This window comes from Lissotriton helveticus, chromosome 2_1 (genome assembly GCF_964261635.1).
Source record: "Lissotriton helveticus chromosome 2_1, aLisHel1.1, whole genome shotgun sequence".
Taxonomy (NCBI): Eukaryota; Metazoa; Chordata; class Amphibia; order Caudata; family Salamandridae; genus Lissotriton; species Lissotriton helveticus.
In genome coordinates, this window is record NC_136059.1 from 1,657,236,140 (window position 1) to 1,657,255,983 (window position 19,844).

At 44.1% G+C, this 19,844-nt stretch overlaps 1 protein-coding gene across 1 annotated transcript in view; it reads right to left on the reverse strand.

Annotated features, from left to right (window-relative positions):
* TET2 (tet methylcytosine dioxygenase 2) overlaps nucleotides 1-19,844 on the reverse strand; it is a 206,923-nt gene that overhangs the window by 4,839 nt on the left and 182,240 nt on the right. Inside the window, exons 8-9 of the mRNA XM_078676620.1 lie at nucleotides 14,990-15,127; nucleotides 12,318-12,666 (exon numbers count right to left, since the gene is read on the reverse strand). Coding sequence (XP_078532746.1) covers nucleotides 12,318-12,666; nucleotides 14,990-15,127 — 487 coding nt within the window. The remainder of the gene's footprint in view (nucleotides 1-12,317; nucleotides 12,667-14,989; nucleotides 15,128-19,844) is intronic.

Consider the following 19,844-nt stretch of genomic DNA (forward strand, 5'->3'; position numbering starts at 1 on the left):
GTGGAATGCTTTCAGTAACGTCAAGCAGTAGTAATTTCTCCAAGAAGCATTCCAATCTATTGTTGTTTGCTCATGGAGCCACTAAAGACCAACCTCATGCAAATAAACCATGGCCCTTCTCCACTAGGACCAGTCAATCCCCAATTTCAATTTGAGTAAAACAATTTAGGTTTAATTCAAGATTTTCACACTTCAATTTTAAGTTATCAGCTAATACACAGTTGTACCTGTCTGTAGGCAAGACCTATATTAAGAGTGGGCTTTGGGTCAGCCCCTTGATCATAATTGATAGCTTTGTTGTCTGTCTCACTTCCCTGCTCCTGATTCAGTGGTTCTTCTCCCTGTTCTTGTGTTGGTCCTACCCATGAGCATTTCAGTCTTGCTGTATTTTGAGTGGATGATGTATCCTTCTACTAATGTTGTCAGTCCTTGCTTCTTTGCATTGCACGCACATGTCTATTTTACGTCACTCTCTCTATTTCTCCTAACCCCCCTTGCCCTGTCCTTCACTTTTGCCCACCCCACTTAGAGTTCTCTTTTAAACAGCTCCTTGTTCACTTTTTTTGTTTTAACTTTTTCACCGGCTGCCGCGTTATCAATTGGAAGCCATTTTAAAATGGTTTTATGATTATTACAAAATGGCCCATGTATGGTCGGTATCTGTAAATGGGTCTTATTTTAGCAAATCACATTCAAAGATTGCCATTATAGATGCACAGGCATCCACAACAGCTATCTTTGAAAATAAGTTATTAAAAGAAAACAAAATGCATTTAAAGATGGTCACTGTGCATGCATTCTCATTAAGGACACCAACCTTAGAACAGCATTTGTTAAAACATAAAAAAACACATTCAAAGATGGCTGCTGTAGATGTGTGTGCATCTGCTGCAGCCATGTTGTATTGTAATGCGTTCCCTTTTACAAGCCTATTCCAAGGTGGTGGCACAGATTCACAGACATTCACACTGGCTATTCAAGATCAAAAAAGAACTAGTAAAGCCGAAAGATTTCACTGCTGAGACAGATTTGATTTGCCAATAGTTGTCTGTTTTTCTCAGGGACAAGGCCTACGTGTGACAAGTATGCACAGACATGAGTCCAGTTGCTTCATTGTGCCTATGGGTAAAGCTACAGCTCACTGATGAGTCACGATATAGCTGAAACTGGTCTTGAAATGATTGCGCTCTTATTTAGAGGGAATGGTGCCGAGTGATTCTAGCTAGCCTGCTCTTATTTGAGCAGGGCATACACTGATTTGCATGAGGTTAGTTCCAGTCTGAAGTGGAGGAAAAGAGAGATATCTACAAAATTGATGAGAATGTAGGAAAAGCGGTTTCTCCCCGATAACAAACCTTTTTCTCTGTAGAGGAAACACATTATGGGATTAGCCAGAAAATTAAAATCCCTCCCCACACTTTGATCTGAAGCTCTGATGGCATCAAATTAGCAAACCATTGCTACAAACCTTTCTTTTGTCTCTTCCATCAAAGCATCTATCCATTTATCCTTTCACACTTCTAGCCACCTGCCGATAGCCACCATTTTACCTTTAGGTTCCGTCATACATTAATTTTTTCATCCATCATTCAGTCTTTTACCATTCCATTCATCCATCCATTCATTCACACATCCATGGTCTATGCATGTATCCATACATACATACGTACATCCACCCATAATGAATTATTTGACTTACTTATCCACCAGTAAAGCCTGTAATTTATCAGTTGATCTTTTTTGTCCATCCATCCTATCCATCCCCACAGATTTTCATTTATTCAACCATCCTTTGATCCACCCATCTATCCTTCCTCTCAGATACCCCTTTACTCTGCCACCCTTTCACCTACCGGCTCAGGTTTCTATTTACTCTTCCAACCTTCCACCCACCCATCCACTCACCCACAGACCCTTTCACCCACTCATCCTTTCTCCCACCCATTTAGCCACTCACTCATCCATTCCTCCTTTCACCCACAACCTTTTCTCCCACTCTTCCATTCACCCATCCATCCTTCTTTGCCTTTTCTATCAACCCATCTTTCTTTATTTCTTTCTTCCTTTTATGGTTAATTATGAGCTTTTGTCCGCACGGTTGCAGACAGAAGAGGCCGAAAAAGGGCTCCACCCCAGGTGTAGCTGCTAAAGCGGGGGATTCACGACACCCCTGTACTAACTCCACTCCCAACTGATGTGGAAACCCAAAAAACCAACCCAGAGTACGGGGCATTTTCGTAGTAATTCTCTGTAGGTAAAACTGTTTCCACCACCTAGAAATTTAGACAAGGTAATTAATATTGTGTTGGTACCTCCCTAATTGTTCTAAATAGGACAGCCTGATCAGCTGGTGTTGCCTGTTAAAAGTTTATAGAGGTTGCCTCTTTCTCCAACAGCCCTAAAATATTTCAAGCGGAGGTATGACTCTAAATTTATGTTTGGAGGTTTATAGCATAGTGCCGTGTCCTGTGAGCCACAGGACCCAATTTTCTTATTCACATATTCACAAAAGTAGATTTACTAAAGTGAAATGTATTCTTACACCTTCGAGTAACTTTTCTACTTTAGGCTATCCAAAAAATATGAGTGTAATGTTACTCCAAAGTAAGTGTAGATTTACATGTCTCCACTCCATGAGATAGTGTGGAGCCAAATTTACAAGTGTAAAGTTACTGCTACCAAAAAAGAGTGGTAAGTTCAGCACAACAGATAATCAAGCACTGATCCTGCAACACTCTCCCATAGAAAAGAATGGTGGTAGGGACTTCAAATAAAACCACAGAGGATTTTTTTTTCAATTAAATTATTTAAAATAGTTACAAATATTTTTTTAATTATTCCGTGTTTTAAAAAAATCTCAAATTGATTTACTGTTTTTGAATCTAAAAATAAATGTAACAATCATTTATTAAAATGTAAACAAATGTATTTAATTTGTGAATCACCTTTAATAATTGTTAATACGTAAATATATATTTTTTACTTTAGGTAGGATTTTTTTTATTTAAACCTCAAAACAATTTTAATTTAATATACATAATATATGTAAAATAATGAAATATTTTATTAAAAATTAAGATCATGCAGTATGTAGCTTTTGTCCTACTTCTAGAAATAAATATATATAAAATAAATTTGCAACATTATTGCAAAAATATATTTTTACAATTGTGATCTCAGCTGTAATAAATAACAATAATTATAAGTAACATCTCCCTATGGCAAACAAAGACATTGGCTCAATTAGTAACGGTTTCTAATCATTCTGTGGATTCACATGAAAGAGAATGTTGAATTGTACTCAATGTCCTTGAAACTGCAGAACTTGCAGCAGAATGTAAGGGGGAGGGTCAGAGGAGCCTCTCAGAGAGGAAAACAAAGGGGGGGGGAGATGAAAGGAGGGGGAAGAAGAAATGGCCGGGCAGAGGAGAAGCCACCGGATCTAGAGCATGTTATTTTGCATGTGGCCAGCTTGGTCATTTGAAGCAAGATTACGCCAATAGTGCATTCCATGGACCAGTTCTTTCTAATGTGCTCGAATTTCATCAAGTTAACCAGAATTCCAATCCTGAGTTTTAGGATAGTCTGAGCGGTCCAACAATGTCCTGAATACCTTAATTCCTATCGATCAGAAGGGTCTACCAATCACTAGATTTGTAGAGCGCAACTCGTCTCCCCTGAGGATATCCAGGCACTGGCATGGTCCAGTTGATTAGCCAGTTCTTCAGGGACTTATGTAGATAGCCTCATTAACGATTAATATGTCACTTGCCTCATAGACACAGGTGCTGGGAGCTCTGCAGTGACATCCCTCTCAGTTTCGAACCTTAAATCTCTCTGGCTTGACCACAGCTGCAGTCTGTATTTCTAACCAACGAGTTCCTGACCACATTTCTTGTCCCAGTCTCTATTTACTTGTGACCCATCACTGAAAACATTCCGTTCTATTGAGCCCTACCTCATGTACTAATCCATTAGGAAGGGAAATACTGTGCAAGTTAAATTACACTATGCCCCAGCAGCAAGAGAATGAGGTCCTTGCCCTTCAGTGTCAAAGTACTAAATGTCAACCCAACATGAACAAAGTTGCTTGCACCGCCCTTGCTGTGGTCCACTGGGGTAATGATGTGGCGTTCATCTCTTCAATGGAACCAGTGATGGTCAAGATTGACTACAATGAGCAGCTACCCAGAATCCCTCAGTATCTGCTAAAACCAGAACCAGAGGCAGGAATCTGCCCTGTGATAGCTGATTTACTAAAACAAAGGGTTCCACTGCCTATTGTCAACTAATGCTAAACACCGATTTTGTAATTGTACATTTTTTTTATAGAACGCCTAATACCCCTCTCACAAGGCGTACAAGTGCTTTGCAGCGAGCAGCATGCTACTCCGGAACTCAAGCTAGAGTTAAATAGTGCGTAGATAGGAATATGTGCTTCCTTTTTCTTTGTGAATTAGTTGGGGGTAATTTTAAGTTTGCGCTTTTGAGTACTCATGCATTTAGTAGTGTTTTGAATATGGGAGAATAATGGAAGTGGATTAGAAAAGGAAAGTTGTGAGTTGTTATTGAGAGTAGTGGACACATGTGCCTTTTAGTTGGGTGAATTGGATAAAAAAGATATTTTGGAGTTATTAGTAGTCAGAAAGATTTGGGATGAGTCCGAGGGAGAAGGGCTGAAATAAAGGTTGAGAGGAATTGACATTTTTTTTTTTATATATAAAATAACTGAAATTAACATATACATGTATAGAGACAAAGAAATGTCTAAATATGTACTAATAGGCATGCACAGATATTTACATATATCTTTTAGTGCCGTTTTAGTACCAGGCATAAGCTCCTCTAAATACACCTATATGTACACAGAAGCCGCAATACTTATGTGGGCTGAAAGCATACCCGAACCCCGTGCAGTGGTGTAACAAAGCTGAAAATACATTTGTAAAATTAAAAACTAATTTTAACTTCCACACCAGCTTTGGGTCTGCCTGATTGTACCAAACCATGCACATTAAACTATCTTAAACGCAATCGTTTTGCCTTTGTGTGTTGGTACAAGGTCATGCAGGCCAGAAAAGGCCCGTAGCGTATTACTCTATAACCTCAGCGTATAAACTCAGTGGCAACTGGGCTCCCAACTTGTCTCTGTTTTGTAGCTGCAGCTGCTAACCTCTTTCAGGGCTCTGAAAATATTATGTTGAGTTACCCTCTAACTGTAGCTCTGCCAAATGCTGCTGTTGTTGAACTCCTCCTGATCATGATAACACAGAACCTTTCCACTGCCAAGCTGACTAGATATGAGATTCTGTTGTAATCTGCCTCACACAGAAGCCGCCTAAGGCAAGTCAATCTGTGCCCGACCAGGAACAGGGGCCAAGGGATGCTGCTGGTATGAGTACAGTTAAGCAGAGGTTGAGCTACATGAGTCTAGCCCTCATGAACTTCGAGCAGAAGGGGAGGTACAGGGGAGGGAGTGTTAGATCCTGGGATGGTGGGACAACGATATTACTTTTCTTGCAACTGGACTACCGGGAGCCCTCAGGTTGGGGGTGGTTGTCTCCAGAGATGATAACACCAAGAAATCTAAGGGAAGAGCACAATGAGGGGTATAAAGGACAGAGGAGGCCCTATGTTGTGCATTAGTTAACTCCTGCTCCCTCATAAAGCACAGCTTAGAAATTAGCTTGATGTTTGGGACAGCCAAGTTAGACTGTTTGTTTTTCACGGAGACTTGGGCCGAGGAGGACTCCGGCCTGGAGTTTGCGGCTGCCACGCCACTGTGTTATGGGGCAGTGAGACTTGATAGGAATATACAGGGGGGGGAGGCCTAGCCTTTATTTTTAGGGAGCAGCTGAGCTGCATGCTAGAGCCCCTGAACACCACTATTGACAGCTGCGAGGTGGGGCACTTTAAAATCGAAAATAAATATTCAGTGATTTTTGCGGGGCTGATGATTTACCATCTGCCTGGTCCTATAAAGCAATTAATTTCAAACTGGCACCAAGTGCTTGTACCCTTTATCTTTCGTCGTAACCTCACCATTCTGGGGGTTTTAACTTTCATTTGGAAGAAGAGTGACCACGACACCAGGACTTTCATGGATCTCATGCTCGGTTTTGGCTTGAGTCAATGGGTCAATATCTCGACTTCCGGACACAAGTTAGATGGGATCTTTTTCAATCAAGAGACCATGACTATAGGCGATTGTCTGCAGTTAAGTTGTTCTCACCGCAGTTTGATATTGTTTGATGTACACATGGCAAGTGTGGTGGAAAGCATGTTGAGTACCACTAACAGCATCAGAAAATAGGGAAAAGTCGCGGCTGGAGACTTTGCAGATGTGCTTGTAAAATTCAAAGAGAAGGACCCTGGGGCCCAGGCCTACCTGCAGGGTAGTTTAATAAATGGGTTAGGGTGGCAGTTGAGTAGGTTGGCCCCCTAGCGAGATCTTGCCCAAAGGGTAGTGAGAAACCCTGTGGTTTTCTGAGGAGCTCAAGGAACTTCAAAGGCAGCGTAGAAGGCAAGAACGGAGATGGAGACTGGCTCTTGAGTAGAAAGAAAATCAAACACAGGGAGCTTATTCTCAAATAGCAAAGCGCAATCAAAGAGGCTTAATCTGTATATTTCTCCCAGAGGATTAGGTGGGCTATCACTATTCCAAAAGAACACCTCCTATACATCAGGGGGTAGAAAACTTGCAAGCTTTCTTCAATAAGGTGGCAGAATTCTTTAAAGATAAGATCATGAAGATCTTTTCAGACTTCCCTGCTCTCACTGATTAGTTCTGCAGTTGGTCCCTGACCTCATAGCGGAGGCCCTGGAGAAGATCTTGTCATAGGTTTGGAATCTGGGGTGTATCCGCAGGGCTGGAAGGAGGCAATGGCCATGCCTCTAAAGAAAAAGCCTGACTGAGATTTTAGTGAATTTTAAAAAACATGCGCCCGATCTTATTGTTGCCTGCTTCAGGTAGGATCCTGGAAAAGCATATCAATCAGGAATTAGTTCAGTAGCTCCTAGATCAAGAACTCCTGGACCCTTCTCAAAACAGGTTCAGGAGGAATCTGCACCGAATCGGCACTTGTAGCGATTGCTGATTCCATTCGTAGTCAAGTTGACCAGGGAGGTGCAACTATCCTGCTACTGTTAGACCATTGACACCATATCTCCATCTCTGCTGGTGCAGAGGCTGCATCAGGTCGGGTGGACGGACGTGGCTCTTAAGTTGCTGGAGTCCTTACTGCAGGGTAGGAAGCTTTCAATCAGTTGCGGGGACTTAAGAGTCAAACTTTTCCATCTTCGATCTGGGGTTCCTCAAGGGTCCTCCCTAAGCCCTACCTCATTTAATTTGTATGTTGTCCCTCTGGTGAAACTGGTGCATTCTTTTGGATTCCAGGTGTAGTCCTATGCGGATAACACCCAGATCATCATCTCAATCTCCGATGACTGGGAAGAGGTGGGCAACAGTTTTAGGGCTTGTATGATGGAGATCAGCAGGTGGAACTGGTTCAAAATTAACAGGGAAAGAAACTGAGATCATGGTGTTTGGAATGGCTAGCTCAATATGGACCAACTGTTGGTGGTCAGAAATGTGTGGTATGATTTTTGATAATACATTGACCTACAGCACCCAGGTTAATAGAACAGAGAGCTCCTGTTTCTGGATTATTAAGATCTTGAAGAAAATACTATCTTTTCTTCCAAAAGAGCTTAGGGTGTCAGTGGTCATTGTGCTTATCACTTTTCGTTTAGATTACTGCAATGCCCTGTATCTAAATGCCAACCTGAATTCTCTAAAAAAGCTCCAAATTATTAAAAATGCAGCAGCATGTTTGGTCCTGGATTACCTAAACACTCCTCTGTCAGGGAAGGATTGAGAGCCCTTCACTGGCTGCCAGTAAAGAAGTAGGTGTCTTATAAATCCCTTTGATTGGCTCACAAGGCTCTCCATTCTCAGGTGTTGAATTATTTTAGAATGGCTTAAATTGGTATGTTTCGTTGAGGCCTCTGAGATCAACCGGTCAATGTAAGGTGGTGGTTCCTAGGTGCAAGAAAGTCAGATGGGGGAAGGGCACTTACAGTGGCGACCACCAGGATGTGGAACTCCCTCCCAGAACACAATAGGAGCTTAAACTCGTACCTGATTTTTCATAAGCAGGTGAAAACGGGGTTATTTGCAAACTAGTCCCCCTTTTAAGTGGTCGCATATTCCAGGTTTAACGTTCTCTAGAAATGCTACAATTACACATATTACACTTGTTTGTTGCTTCACTCTAACCAGATGCCTACTCTCAATGAGAGAGAACTTCACTACTCCAATGTTAATAAACCCCTTGTAGACTTGACTGATGTTCCAATTCCCAACTGCAAAATGATATTCTTTGTAGAATGGGCCTACCTTCGGAATAAGGAAGGGGTGTTGATTGCAGGGTATACAGTGTTCACTGTTTATGAAATGGTAGAAAGTTGTTGTTTCCTCAATGTGAGATCGGCCCAAGTAGTTGAACTTATTGCTTTAACCGAATATGTATTTTGGCTCAAGAGAAGATTGTTACTGCGTATATGGACTTTAAGTATGTGTTTGGATTGACGCTTGACTTGGATGGAAAGAGAGATCCTTACCTCTGCTGGAAAACGGGATTAAAAATGGACACTATGTACAGAACCCCCTTGCCCTGACTGATTCATCAGCCTGAACTGCCCCTTTGTCCAAAAGTGCCTATGTTGCCATGTAAGTTGTATGAACTTGTTCATTCCCTGTGCCTTCTTTAACCCCTTGAGCACTGGTGACGGAACCACTCCTTCACCAGCCACGGGTGGGCTGTGCTAATGACGGAGTGGTTCTGTCACGGCCCGGCCGCCGCGGCATCAATTTCGCGCCTGCGCGGCGCGTTCTATTATGCAGGCGGGGCCGTGACGGAACCACTCCGTCACAAGCACAGCGCGCCCGTGGCTGGTGACGGAGTGGTTCCGTCACCAGCATGGCGGTGCCGCGCGGCCCCCTTCCCCCCCAGCGTCGCGGCGGAATTACCGCCGCAGCCAAGGGGTTAAACGATTTGTGTTCGTTGCAGAATCATATTTCTAAAAGCGAATAGCAATATTAGATCAAACAGAAGTGTGAAACGGATTTTAACAGGGTATGGTAAGAAAGCAATGGGTTTGTGGTAAAGCTGACAATTCTACTCCCTGACCTTGCACAGTTGCATCACAAAGCTGCTTTTGTTGGTAGTGTTGACATGTTGTGCGCCACAGCAAGTGACTTGTATGCACCGTTCCTTTTCTCTATAGTCTAAAATGCTGCCCATTCCTATGTCACTTGTCAGTCCCATAATGCTGAGAAAGGGATCAGGATCACCCAGCTGCTCCACCTTCTCTTTGTGCACTCCAGATAGATTTCAAACAGATGCAGAATGGCGCATCTGATCCCTATGTCCTGGGGTGGGTGGGAGCTTATCCTTGTGCCAAAGCACATTCCATCACAGTTGAAAAGCATTTATGTACAGACTTTATCCCATGGTTTGGTAGTCCAAACTGTTCTCGGCTGTACACAGGTCACACTCCATTTCAATAGTAGTACAGGGGATTTGCATAGAATTAGGAATAGATCAGCATTTCCACAGTGTTTACCACCCAGAGTCAAACGGCAAGGTAGAAGCCTGCTACTTCTTTTAACTTGGCGACTGGTCTACCTATGAGACCACCAGAGGAGAGAACTTTTTAACCACCATAGAGGGGCCATATCAAGTTCTTCTCATCCCCAACATCGCTGCTACTTACAGAGGCCTGACAATGTGGACTCATTCCTCCTAGTGCAAGCGAGCTTCACCACCCTGAGTTGACTGCCCTTCCTTGTCGGCTCCCAAATCTATACCCGGTCTCCGATCCTCCACGAAGTTCGCCTTGAAACTGCACTGATTTCAGTCAGTCGGTCAATCCACCTTTGCCTGCCTCTCCACAGCCAACCAGTGCTGCACCCACTGCTTCTAATCCCTACTCCCTCTGTCTGAGGTAATCTGTCTGTTCCTGGGTACTGGATCCCTCTGTGGGGCTGGCCGGCTATATTTGCTGCTGCCTTGATCATCCAGATGTTGCTGAGATACATCACGGTTGCTGTGGGATGGTAAGTTCTTGAAGAAACAAACTGGACTGAACACATCCTAGGTCGGATTCGATTCTCTCGAATTGTCAACAACACCTATGTGAGGCTGCTTGAGAAATCCAGAGAAACAATGAACCGTTCCACTTTCTGGATCTGCACACGTGTGAATAATCATTTAGAGGGACACATGCCTTCTATCGAGGTGCCATTTGAAAGAAACACAACTTTACTTCACCTGTAGTATCATGGGCAAAGACTGTTGAAATGTAATGGAATGCACCCTCAGTCCTTCCAAGGACTGGATAAGTACAACAACCCCCTCGGTTGTTATCGCCCAATGTTACTCATCTTGCTGTGTCAGAGTGGGGAATAATGTGGGAGCACAACAAAGAGAACAACAAGTGTCTTTGTGGAGTGAATTTGACACTGTTATAGACACTATAAGCTTTGAGTTGTCCCAGTATGGATTTTAACTTCCCACTGGGATGGTGTTTCATCAGCGCTGTCATCATGAGGGGTTACACTCACTTATTTAGCAAAACTATAGCCAGTCCATGGCTGCCCCAGGAGTGGACTGAAGTCTGTTATTCAGGGGCTGTCATCGCAGTTATCAGACATTATGCTGTCTGCTCTCTCTAGTGACGGTGGGGTCGCTTTGAGCTTTGTGAAACAAACATGTGCATGTGGATGTGTGTGCACGCATGCGTGCGTGTGTGTGTGTGTGCGCATGCAGGGGCGGCTTCTCCGCTAAGACGGAAAAGGGTCACCTCACTGCTCTTTGAGCAGGGAAAATAAAAAGATAATGAAGTAGTTATTATCATTCTTTCCCTGCAGATTCGGGGCTGGGTTAGTGGGGGCAGGGCTGGAGGCACACGGGGTAGGAGTAGTCTGCACACTCCAATTGTGCATGACTGTTTGGCCGGCCGTCTTGTCCCGGCCAAATAGTCATACACACTTTTCATGGTCCCCACCGGGCTGCATCACACAGTCTGGTAGGGAACTTGCACAGGCCCACAGTCCCCATCTGAGCGCCGATCCACAGTGCTCAGACCAATCACAATGCTGCAGCGTTGTGATTGACTTAGGGGAGCCAACCACAACGCTGCATTGCAACGTTGTGATTGGCAATGGAGAGCCTGGGTGCTTCCTGGTTCCGGGACGGAAAAGCGAAGGAAATACGTGGAAAAAGGGAAGCGGTATTTTTTTGTTTGTTTCCCCTCTCCCCACCACCCCTTCCCCCCTGCCCTCAACCCTCATTGCCTGCCAGCCGCTACTGTGTGTGTGCCATAGCAGGGTCTGAGTGCTGCCCATACCTTCCTAACACTTCTCTCAACATACATAAACTGACAGACTACTTAAAGTAAAGTGTTAGGAAATTGCATGAAATTTCAAAACAGGTTTGTTTTCAACCCAAGTAGCATCTGGTCATGGCTTTGTGGAACCTTTTTGAACTGAGGAATGTATATATTTGAAATAGTAATACTGATTGTGGTTACATTGAATACTTTAATAAAATTATTCCATAATTCCACACTGGAATTCCACCACTCTACACCACTTGTAATATCAGGCCTCTTAAGCTCCACCCCTCAAATTACTGATGCCCTGGGCATTTGTAATTTTGTCGGGTAGTGACAGTTCCTGTTATCGGAGGGTCCCTTCTGAAATGGAAATTATCTGAAGAATCAGGACTACAGCACCTGATTCCGAGATCATTCCTAATTTCTCCATGGAGTTTCAATTTGACCTTTCAGCGGCAATCTGCAGTCAAGTGCCTGAGGGAAATTCTCTGGATCCACGGAGCTAGTGCAGATCTCGTAATTCCGACAGGGCTGCTACAAGCCTCATTGGAATTACCGGGACTCCCATAATGAGGCCCTAATTGGTCTGCATGGGTTTGCGTAATTTCTCTTTTATGTCTTAATATACTAATTTGGTGGTTTATTCTGTAATTTGTAACGCTATTTATATGATTTCACCCTTCCTCCATGTAGGCGGCATCGGAGCTCCTAATTGTCTTCATAAAATATGTAAATTATCGCTGCTAAATTATCTGCATAATATGCAAACTGGTTTTGTTTCAGGTACTTGCACCACCTATTCTGTCTTCCATTTATTTGTTATGTATAAAGCCTGGGTCAGTTACTGGAAGAGCATTTATCTGAAGCACTTGAGCTGGTTCACACGTATAAAAACTCCAACCGCATAAACAAATTACCTGCTAGGTGTTCAGCATGAGCAGGAGACTCTGGATGCTTCCTGCGAGGAGACTTTTCCTTCTCGCTTTTGACGAAGCCATTCTGCAGAGCTGCATGCCGCGCTGCTGCCGCTCTCTTGGCTTCCAGCTTCTTCTGCCTACAGGTCTTGACCGGCTCAGAATGCTTCCTTACTTTCCTGCGGAAGGAGTGCAAGACCTGGATGGCACCACTCTCTATCTTCTTCTCCTGCCCCTCAGCACTTCCAAACTCATCCACAGAGGAAGCTCTGTACAAAGGTAAGACATGCAGCTGCTCATCTTCTGGAATTTTGCCAATTTCACGGTTGTCCTCTCTGGTCAGGGTGCATACCTAATAGGGAAAGTAAATCATGATTAACTATTCGAAAGGCATTCATGAACTTTATTCGGATGAATGTACAAAATATATAGTACGTTTTTGAACACTCAGCACAATCTTGCTATTACCAAAAGGGGCAAAGAAGGGCTTCTAACAAATTAACCCTGATCAATGGTTGACTTCTTCAGGGGGGAGGTGGTTCCCACAGACCTTCAATGCACTTTTGGCACCTTCGGCTCTTAATGGTTCCCCCATAAGGGTGGTGGGGACTGGTGCTTTATTCGAGCCACTTTTGAAGCGACTGTGGGGACTAGGCACTTGCCATTGCCTGGTGTCACACACTGTTGTGAGTGAGCAATGATAGAGTGTGCTGCTTCTGCAATCTTAAAGCTCTCAACCTCAGAAAGGAGATCTAGGGAGTCCCTTCTGGCTGTGTCTTTAAGCTTTTGGGATGAATCTTGAACTACAGTGGATCTGGGACAGTGCCTAAATATCTTTGTTTGAGGGAGGATCTGACTGGATTCGGTGCTGCTGAAGAGTAAAAGGTACGTTGGGAGAAGAGTCCAACAAAGTAGGTGACTTGATAGTGACTTTGCAGTCATTTCTCTAGCTGCTGCAATGGGTTTGCACGCTGCCTAGCGAAATATAGACTGATGAACTTTTTGTGAACTGTCTCTACCATGGAAAAAGTTACATACATTCTAGTTTTAGTTCCTAGGGAGTTCAAAATAATTCCTTTACCCTTACGGATTTGTACTGTGGCCCAATCCCGAGTCTTGGTGAACCTCAGTTATTGCAGTAGGCTCTGGACTGACCAGGATATATACCGGCTCCACTTAAAGACTTTGAACACGCAGCAGCTCACTTCATTAGCAGTAGTAGGCAGCGTGATCCCTCATGGAAATACAGACAACTGCGTATATCCTCATCAGTACTACCTGAGATATTTGTCAGTCCCCCAAAAGTCAGATAACCACTGTAGTCACAGGGAGTATTTGCTATGGGTATTTTCAGATTATTTTGTAAAGAATGGTGAAATGGCCATATAGCAGTTATCACTGGATACGCTCACTATCGTCCCTTGACACCTGTTTCCCTGGCTCATCTGCAATACTCTTGGGTCATTTTTCTTCTCAACCTTTTAACCTGTCCAGGTAGGTGAATGTTCAGACATTTTATACCACCAGCTGATTAGTGGATGTACTAACCAAATCACAGTGACTAACAGGGCAGAGATTCAGCCACAGTTAAACAGTGAGTGTTATGGGCTCAGCAGGAGCTGAACACACAATTTATGCTCAGTGGCGTAGCTCGACCTTTTGCCGCCCATGGTGGTCGGGCGTTTGCCAACCCGTGAGGAAGGCAGGTGAGAGTGGGAGGCGGTCGTGACGGTCCCTGCTTTCACCAACTCGTGGACACCTGTAAGAGGGGTGGAAGGGAGCACGTCCACTGCCCCCGAAACTCGTGCCACCCGGGGCAAAGCCCCCCCCACCTTACTATGCCACTGGTTATGCTTCCAGGTGATAGCAGGCGGCACATGTGGTTCCTACATTCTACCTTCAATCAACTGATTATCTGCAATACTCATGCAGCCAAACATTCAGAGCATACAATTTTCCAGCTGCTCACTTAAAGGTTAGCACCGGCAATGTAGTCTCTGTGGGAGTTGGAGTTGGAAAGTGGGCAACTGCCAGCTAATTAAAAGGCTAGAAGGGGGTATCAGTGCGAGGAAGAGGACCAATAGAACAGGAAAGGTGGCCCTGTTTTCTTTCTCTGAAAGTTGTTCTATTTACATGAGGTCTTTAGGTATATGAGCACAGGGGAGCAATCTGCTGTTCCAGCCCGCAAGATGCCTGCTGGAAGGGTGCATGGTGGCAATGTGGCAGTCTGCTCTTCCACGGGGCCCTGGGCCACTCTATATGCCTGGGCTTATTGAAATACTGAATAGTAAAATACAGTTAGATTTTAAGACAGACCCACATACGTTAATAATATACGTGGATATTCATTATAGGAAAATTCGCCTCATACACATTCATTCTGGGCACCAGGAACAACTGACTTGATTTTACAGTTTTGTAGCCGAAAAAGCTCAGTTCTACTTCTATGTATCTTTGGACATTGTCTGTCCTCCTTGGTTCTTTCGGTGTAGCACGGCGACCTGACCAATATCGCCTGTCATTTGTACCCTGCATGTCTTAAAATGCACTGCCCGGTGGGAGGTATCAGACTATGCCACTTGTTGCATCTCTTCCATGCTTTCTTTAATATAGGCAGGCTTTGCAACAGACTTTACTGGTGCTTAGAGGAGAAAAGTAATGGGTACATGACTTACCAATGTACTTCCATTTTGCATGTTGGCAACGTCTCTGTGGGAATGTGCACAAAAATCGAGACAGGCAGTGACTCCAGAGAACGGACGACCTTCCTTTAAACCCAACCGGCAGTCTAGCGCTCTGTTTTCATGTTCAACCTGTGAAAAAATGACATTTCCACTATAAGACGTACTACTCACCAATAATGGAAACACTCTTGAATCTGAAAAGATCAAGTCACAAATCTCCCCCCCACCCATCTTCTTTAAAAGGACGTATTTAATAGCAAGTAAACACATACAATCTTGCACTTAAAAAAGCTCTGAGACCAATGATAAAGTAAATTAATCTCAGACTGTGCAAGAGCATTAGGAAATCCCCATGTTCATCACTTTGTTTTATACACTATTCATTATGTGTGTTAGTAGCTCAAATATAATGGAATACATGACTTTAATTAAGAGAAGAGTGGTGGAGTTACCATGATATTCCAAGATATCATCAGCGGCACCAACTTCATTGACACTCCCATCAGCTACATGGAACACCTCACATTCATAATATGCATCACAGCCAACTTCTCCCTGGCTAAACCTTTACATACACACCATCAGGAGCCCACACCATTTCTGCCAATGATATCACAGACTTAATCACAGCCCTCATCATCATCAACGCCAGCACCTGCATCCTCCTAGGAGACCTTAACTTTCATCTAGAAAACCTCACTGACCAAAACTCGACAGCCTGGCTAGATTATCATGAGGACCTTTGTCTCTTCTAGCACATTACCGAACTCACCCATCGTGCTGGACACCTATTGAAACCGATTCCTCAATCAGCAACAACACAGTTAATAAGCCAACAACTATGAACTGGACAGACCATACCCCCGTCAGTTTCACCATACACATCCCACACCTTCACAAACCTGCCACCACCGGAACTGCCTGCTGCAGGTGGAAAAGCATCTCAGAGCACTGGCTGGAGCACACCAGCGACTTGCTGGAAGCCATCAACAACCTCACCTGCTTGATCACCACCATTGTGGCTCCCCTCAAGAACAAGCCAACTGCAAGAGCCAGACCACAGGCCAGCTGGTAAACAGAGAACTTTAGGCCGATGAAATGCCACTGCAAGCAACAGAAGCGTAAATGGAAAACAAGTCATAACATCACAGACAAGACATCTGCAAATCAGCCCAAAGACGCTGCTACCAGCAGATACAGAGACACATCAACGTCAGCGCTAACAGCAACAAGGAAATCTTTGCCATCATCAAAGATTTCATGACACAGAACACCTGGAAACATGCAACAATCATGTCCCTGCTCCAAAAACCATCCTCTGACCTAGCCACGCTTTCCAGCTACAGACCCAACTCACTCCTACCATACCCGGCAATGATTTTAGAGAAACTAATCAAATGACATCTCACCAATCACCTCAGCAACCACCGGCCATGCAGACTGGATTCAGGCCCAACCACAGTACAGAAACAGTACTCATTGTCACCACAGATGACATACACAGGATACTTGACAGGAGACATGGCAGCCCTCATTCCTTGGACCTCTCTGCAGCATTTCACACAGTCTCAAACCCCTTCCTCATCAGGCATCTGCACAAGATTGGCATACATAGACCTCCTTTTCACTGGATATGCTCCTTAATGGATATAGCACAAGCTGTCAGCCTGGCACCTTACTCCTTAAAAGCCTGCAAACTCATCTGAGGAGTGCCTCATGGTGCATTGCTCAGCTCCACCCTTTTCAATGCATACATGATCCCTCTGACCGACATCATCTGCACACATGACATAAACATCCTCTTCTACTCAGTGACTCACAACTCATGCTCTCCCTTTCAGGTAACACATTAAACGAGCTCACCGCCTTCAGAGTGGAAGTCGCTAATTGGATGAAAGCCAAGTGTCTCAAGATCAACACCGACTAGACAAAGCAGTGATCTTCAGCAAGTACACCTCACCATGGGACTCCAACTGGTGGCCGACCAAACTCAGACCCACACCCAGAACCCACACCATGAACCTTGGTATAATTATCGATAACAAACTGTACTTGACCGCACAAGTCAATGCAGTCACTGCATCCTGCTTCCAGACCCTGAAGATGCTGAGGAAGATCTGATCTGCAAATGTCTCCCAATCAACACTAGAAAAACTATCACTCACTCCTGAGTCACCAGCAAGTTGGACTATGGGAACTCCCTCTATGCTGGGATCATCAAGCAACTCACTAGAAGTCTACCAAACATCCAGAACTCGGCAGCCAGACTCATCCTTAATCTCCCACACATAACTCACATCACACCACACCTCAGGGTACTACACTGCTCCCGACACACAAATGCACCCAATTCAAACTCCTCACACACACATTCAAAGCAGTACACAACTCTGACCCCACCTACCTGAACAGTCGCATCGCTTTCCATCACCCATCCAAACCCCTCTGCTTCACAGGACTTGTACTCACAAACATCCCAGGCATACACAGAACCAGTTCATGAGGGCGGACGTTCTCTTGCATAGTTTCTGAAGTATGGAATGACCTTCCACTCAACGAAAGCTGAAGACCATTTACCAAAATACCTAAGACCGGGATAGGCACACACACCTGCTCAGCGCCTTGATCCCCCTCGTGGTTGATAGTGTGCTCTACAAATACACATAACATGACGCAACCCTTGTGTTGCCGGGGCTCATTGATGCTTTTAGAATACATTTAAAAGGTGGAATCTAAAACAACTAGTGGTGTACTTAGAGTTATTGCTAATAAAGCTGCACGTAATTGGTCACTAAAGGTATCATAGACCCACCATATGAGTCATACTTGCAAAAAGAAAGGCACCAGAGTTCTAAATACTTATACACATGATTTATACAGACCCAGCAATACTCTGCAACAGTATTGGGGAGATCTTGATCTACCGTCTACAAGAAAAGTATAAAGAAATATAAGTTAAAATAGTGAGGACCTCATTTATGGGGTTTTGCTGTAGGGCAGCGCCGCAGGCCTTCCTGCTGCGCTGCCCTCTGGCAAAAGAAACGGGCACAAATGTGCCGTATCTATCAGATACGGCGCATTCTTCTCCTTTCCCCCCGTGTCAGCGCACAATGTGCTGCTGTGTGCCAAGGGAGGCATCTTTGCACCATGGTGCAAGGGTGCCTGCGTTGTGGGGATGGTGACTTTTGTGCAGGAAGGAAAACCTTCCTGCACAAAAATAATCACGAGCATTTTTCCTCTTTCTATGTGTGCTGCAGAATGTTTCAGATCTTGCAGGCAAATAAGAAATAGTTTTCTTGTTTTGGTAATCTCAACAACCATCAGGCTCGTGGTATGATTGATGCGAGTGAAGTCAGAGTAAGAATGGCAATGGAGTGGGATTGTTGGTGGTAGACAACCTTGTCAATCATGCACATTGACTTGTATTTGATGAGGGAGAGCCACTGAAGATAGATGATGTGACTGTATTTTCATATAGTGCAACTTTAGTGAAAGCAGCAAAATAGGGCAAATAAATGTCATAACATTTACAAAAATGTTCACATTTTAAAAAGAATCATCACTCAAGTAACAACGGGATATATTCTGAAACTGTACACATTTTATTCACATATATGAGTTTGGTGTCTAGAAAGCTAGGTTTTGTAGCAATACCATCCTTTTATTTTCAGAAATGAAACCCATTTCACCACTATGCACCCGCTTGACATTTTTCTAATAATGGCCAACTGTCACCATTCTTTAGCTTATTCATTTTTGGAAGTACGGCCCTTTTGTCTTCAAATACAAACTTTTCAATTAATTTTGTTCCCACACACTAGTTTTTTGTTTTGTAATTTTGTAATTTTGAGTAAACTTAAAATGTAATCCCTAAATACCAGCGTTAGCTACTGCATATTTTAAGGTTGCACCTAAATTTCAAATTGTCATTTTCTGCAAATACACTAAGGTGCTTATTTATGAGTGGGCAGCGTCATGTTTGCACCACGCAATGTGGTATATGTGTGACGCAAACTTCTAGGTCAGATTTTTAAAGCCTCACAAAGTCACTTTACGCGGCTCTAAGTACCTTTAAAAATCTGGAGTAACGCAGCTCCGTAAATCTGCCCTGGGAAGGCGTTCCATATAGATGTTCTCATGCAACTCCCATGGATTCTGATGCATCCCCAGATTTCCAAGAAGATCTAAACCTGGGTATGTGCCAATATCTTACTTTCCCAGGGGAGGAGTAACAAGGAGCAATATCTCTATTTCTCCTCGTTTCTTCCTCTTTCTATGGGTCCTGAATTCTGCAACACACATACAAAGAGGCATATGCATCCCAGGTTTGTTTTTTTGCAGGAAGGTGCCTCTTCCTGTACAAAAACAATCCTGAATGCAACACAGGCACCCTTGCACCATGGTACTAGAAACAGTTTAAGATACCCCAGTAAGTCTAATTTGCCCACCTGCAATCTCACCTGCCACGTAAGTCTCTCACGTGCATGCACATCCTTTTGGCTGGCCTCCACACACACATAGGTACACTTGAACCTACAATCGCAAAACAAGTATTTGCTGTGTGGATCATTCCCCCCTTTCCCACCTTCACTTGCCTCCTTAGTGGAGGGCTGGTGGTGTCTTCACTGCCTCCTATGTTCACAGGTGTACCTGTATGCCGTCTCTCAGTGAGGAGAGTTAGTGGTGTCGTCCCTGCCTCTTATTTTCACACTCTACCTGTATGCCTTCTCACAGTGGGGCTGGCATCAGGGGTACACCCCACAGACCATTACGAGGATCAAGTGATTGAAAGCTGTTGTCTGAGCTAAGGCAGGTGCAACGCTAGGAACCTGGTGGACAAAAGGAG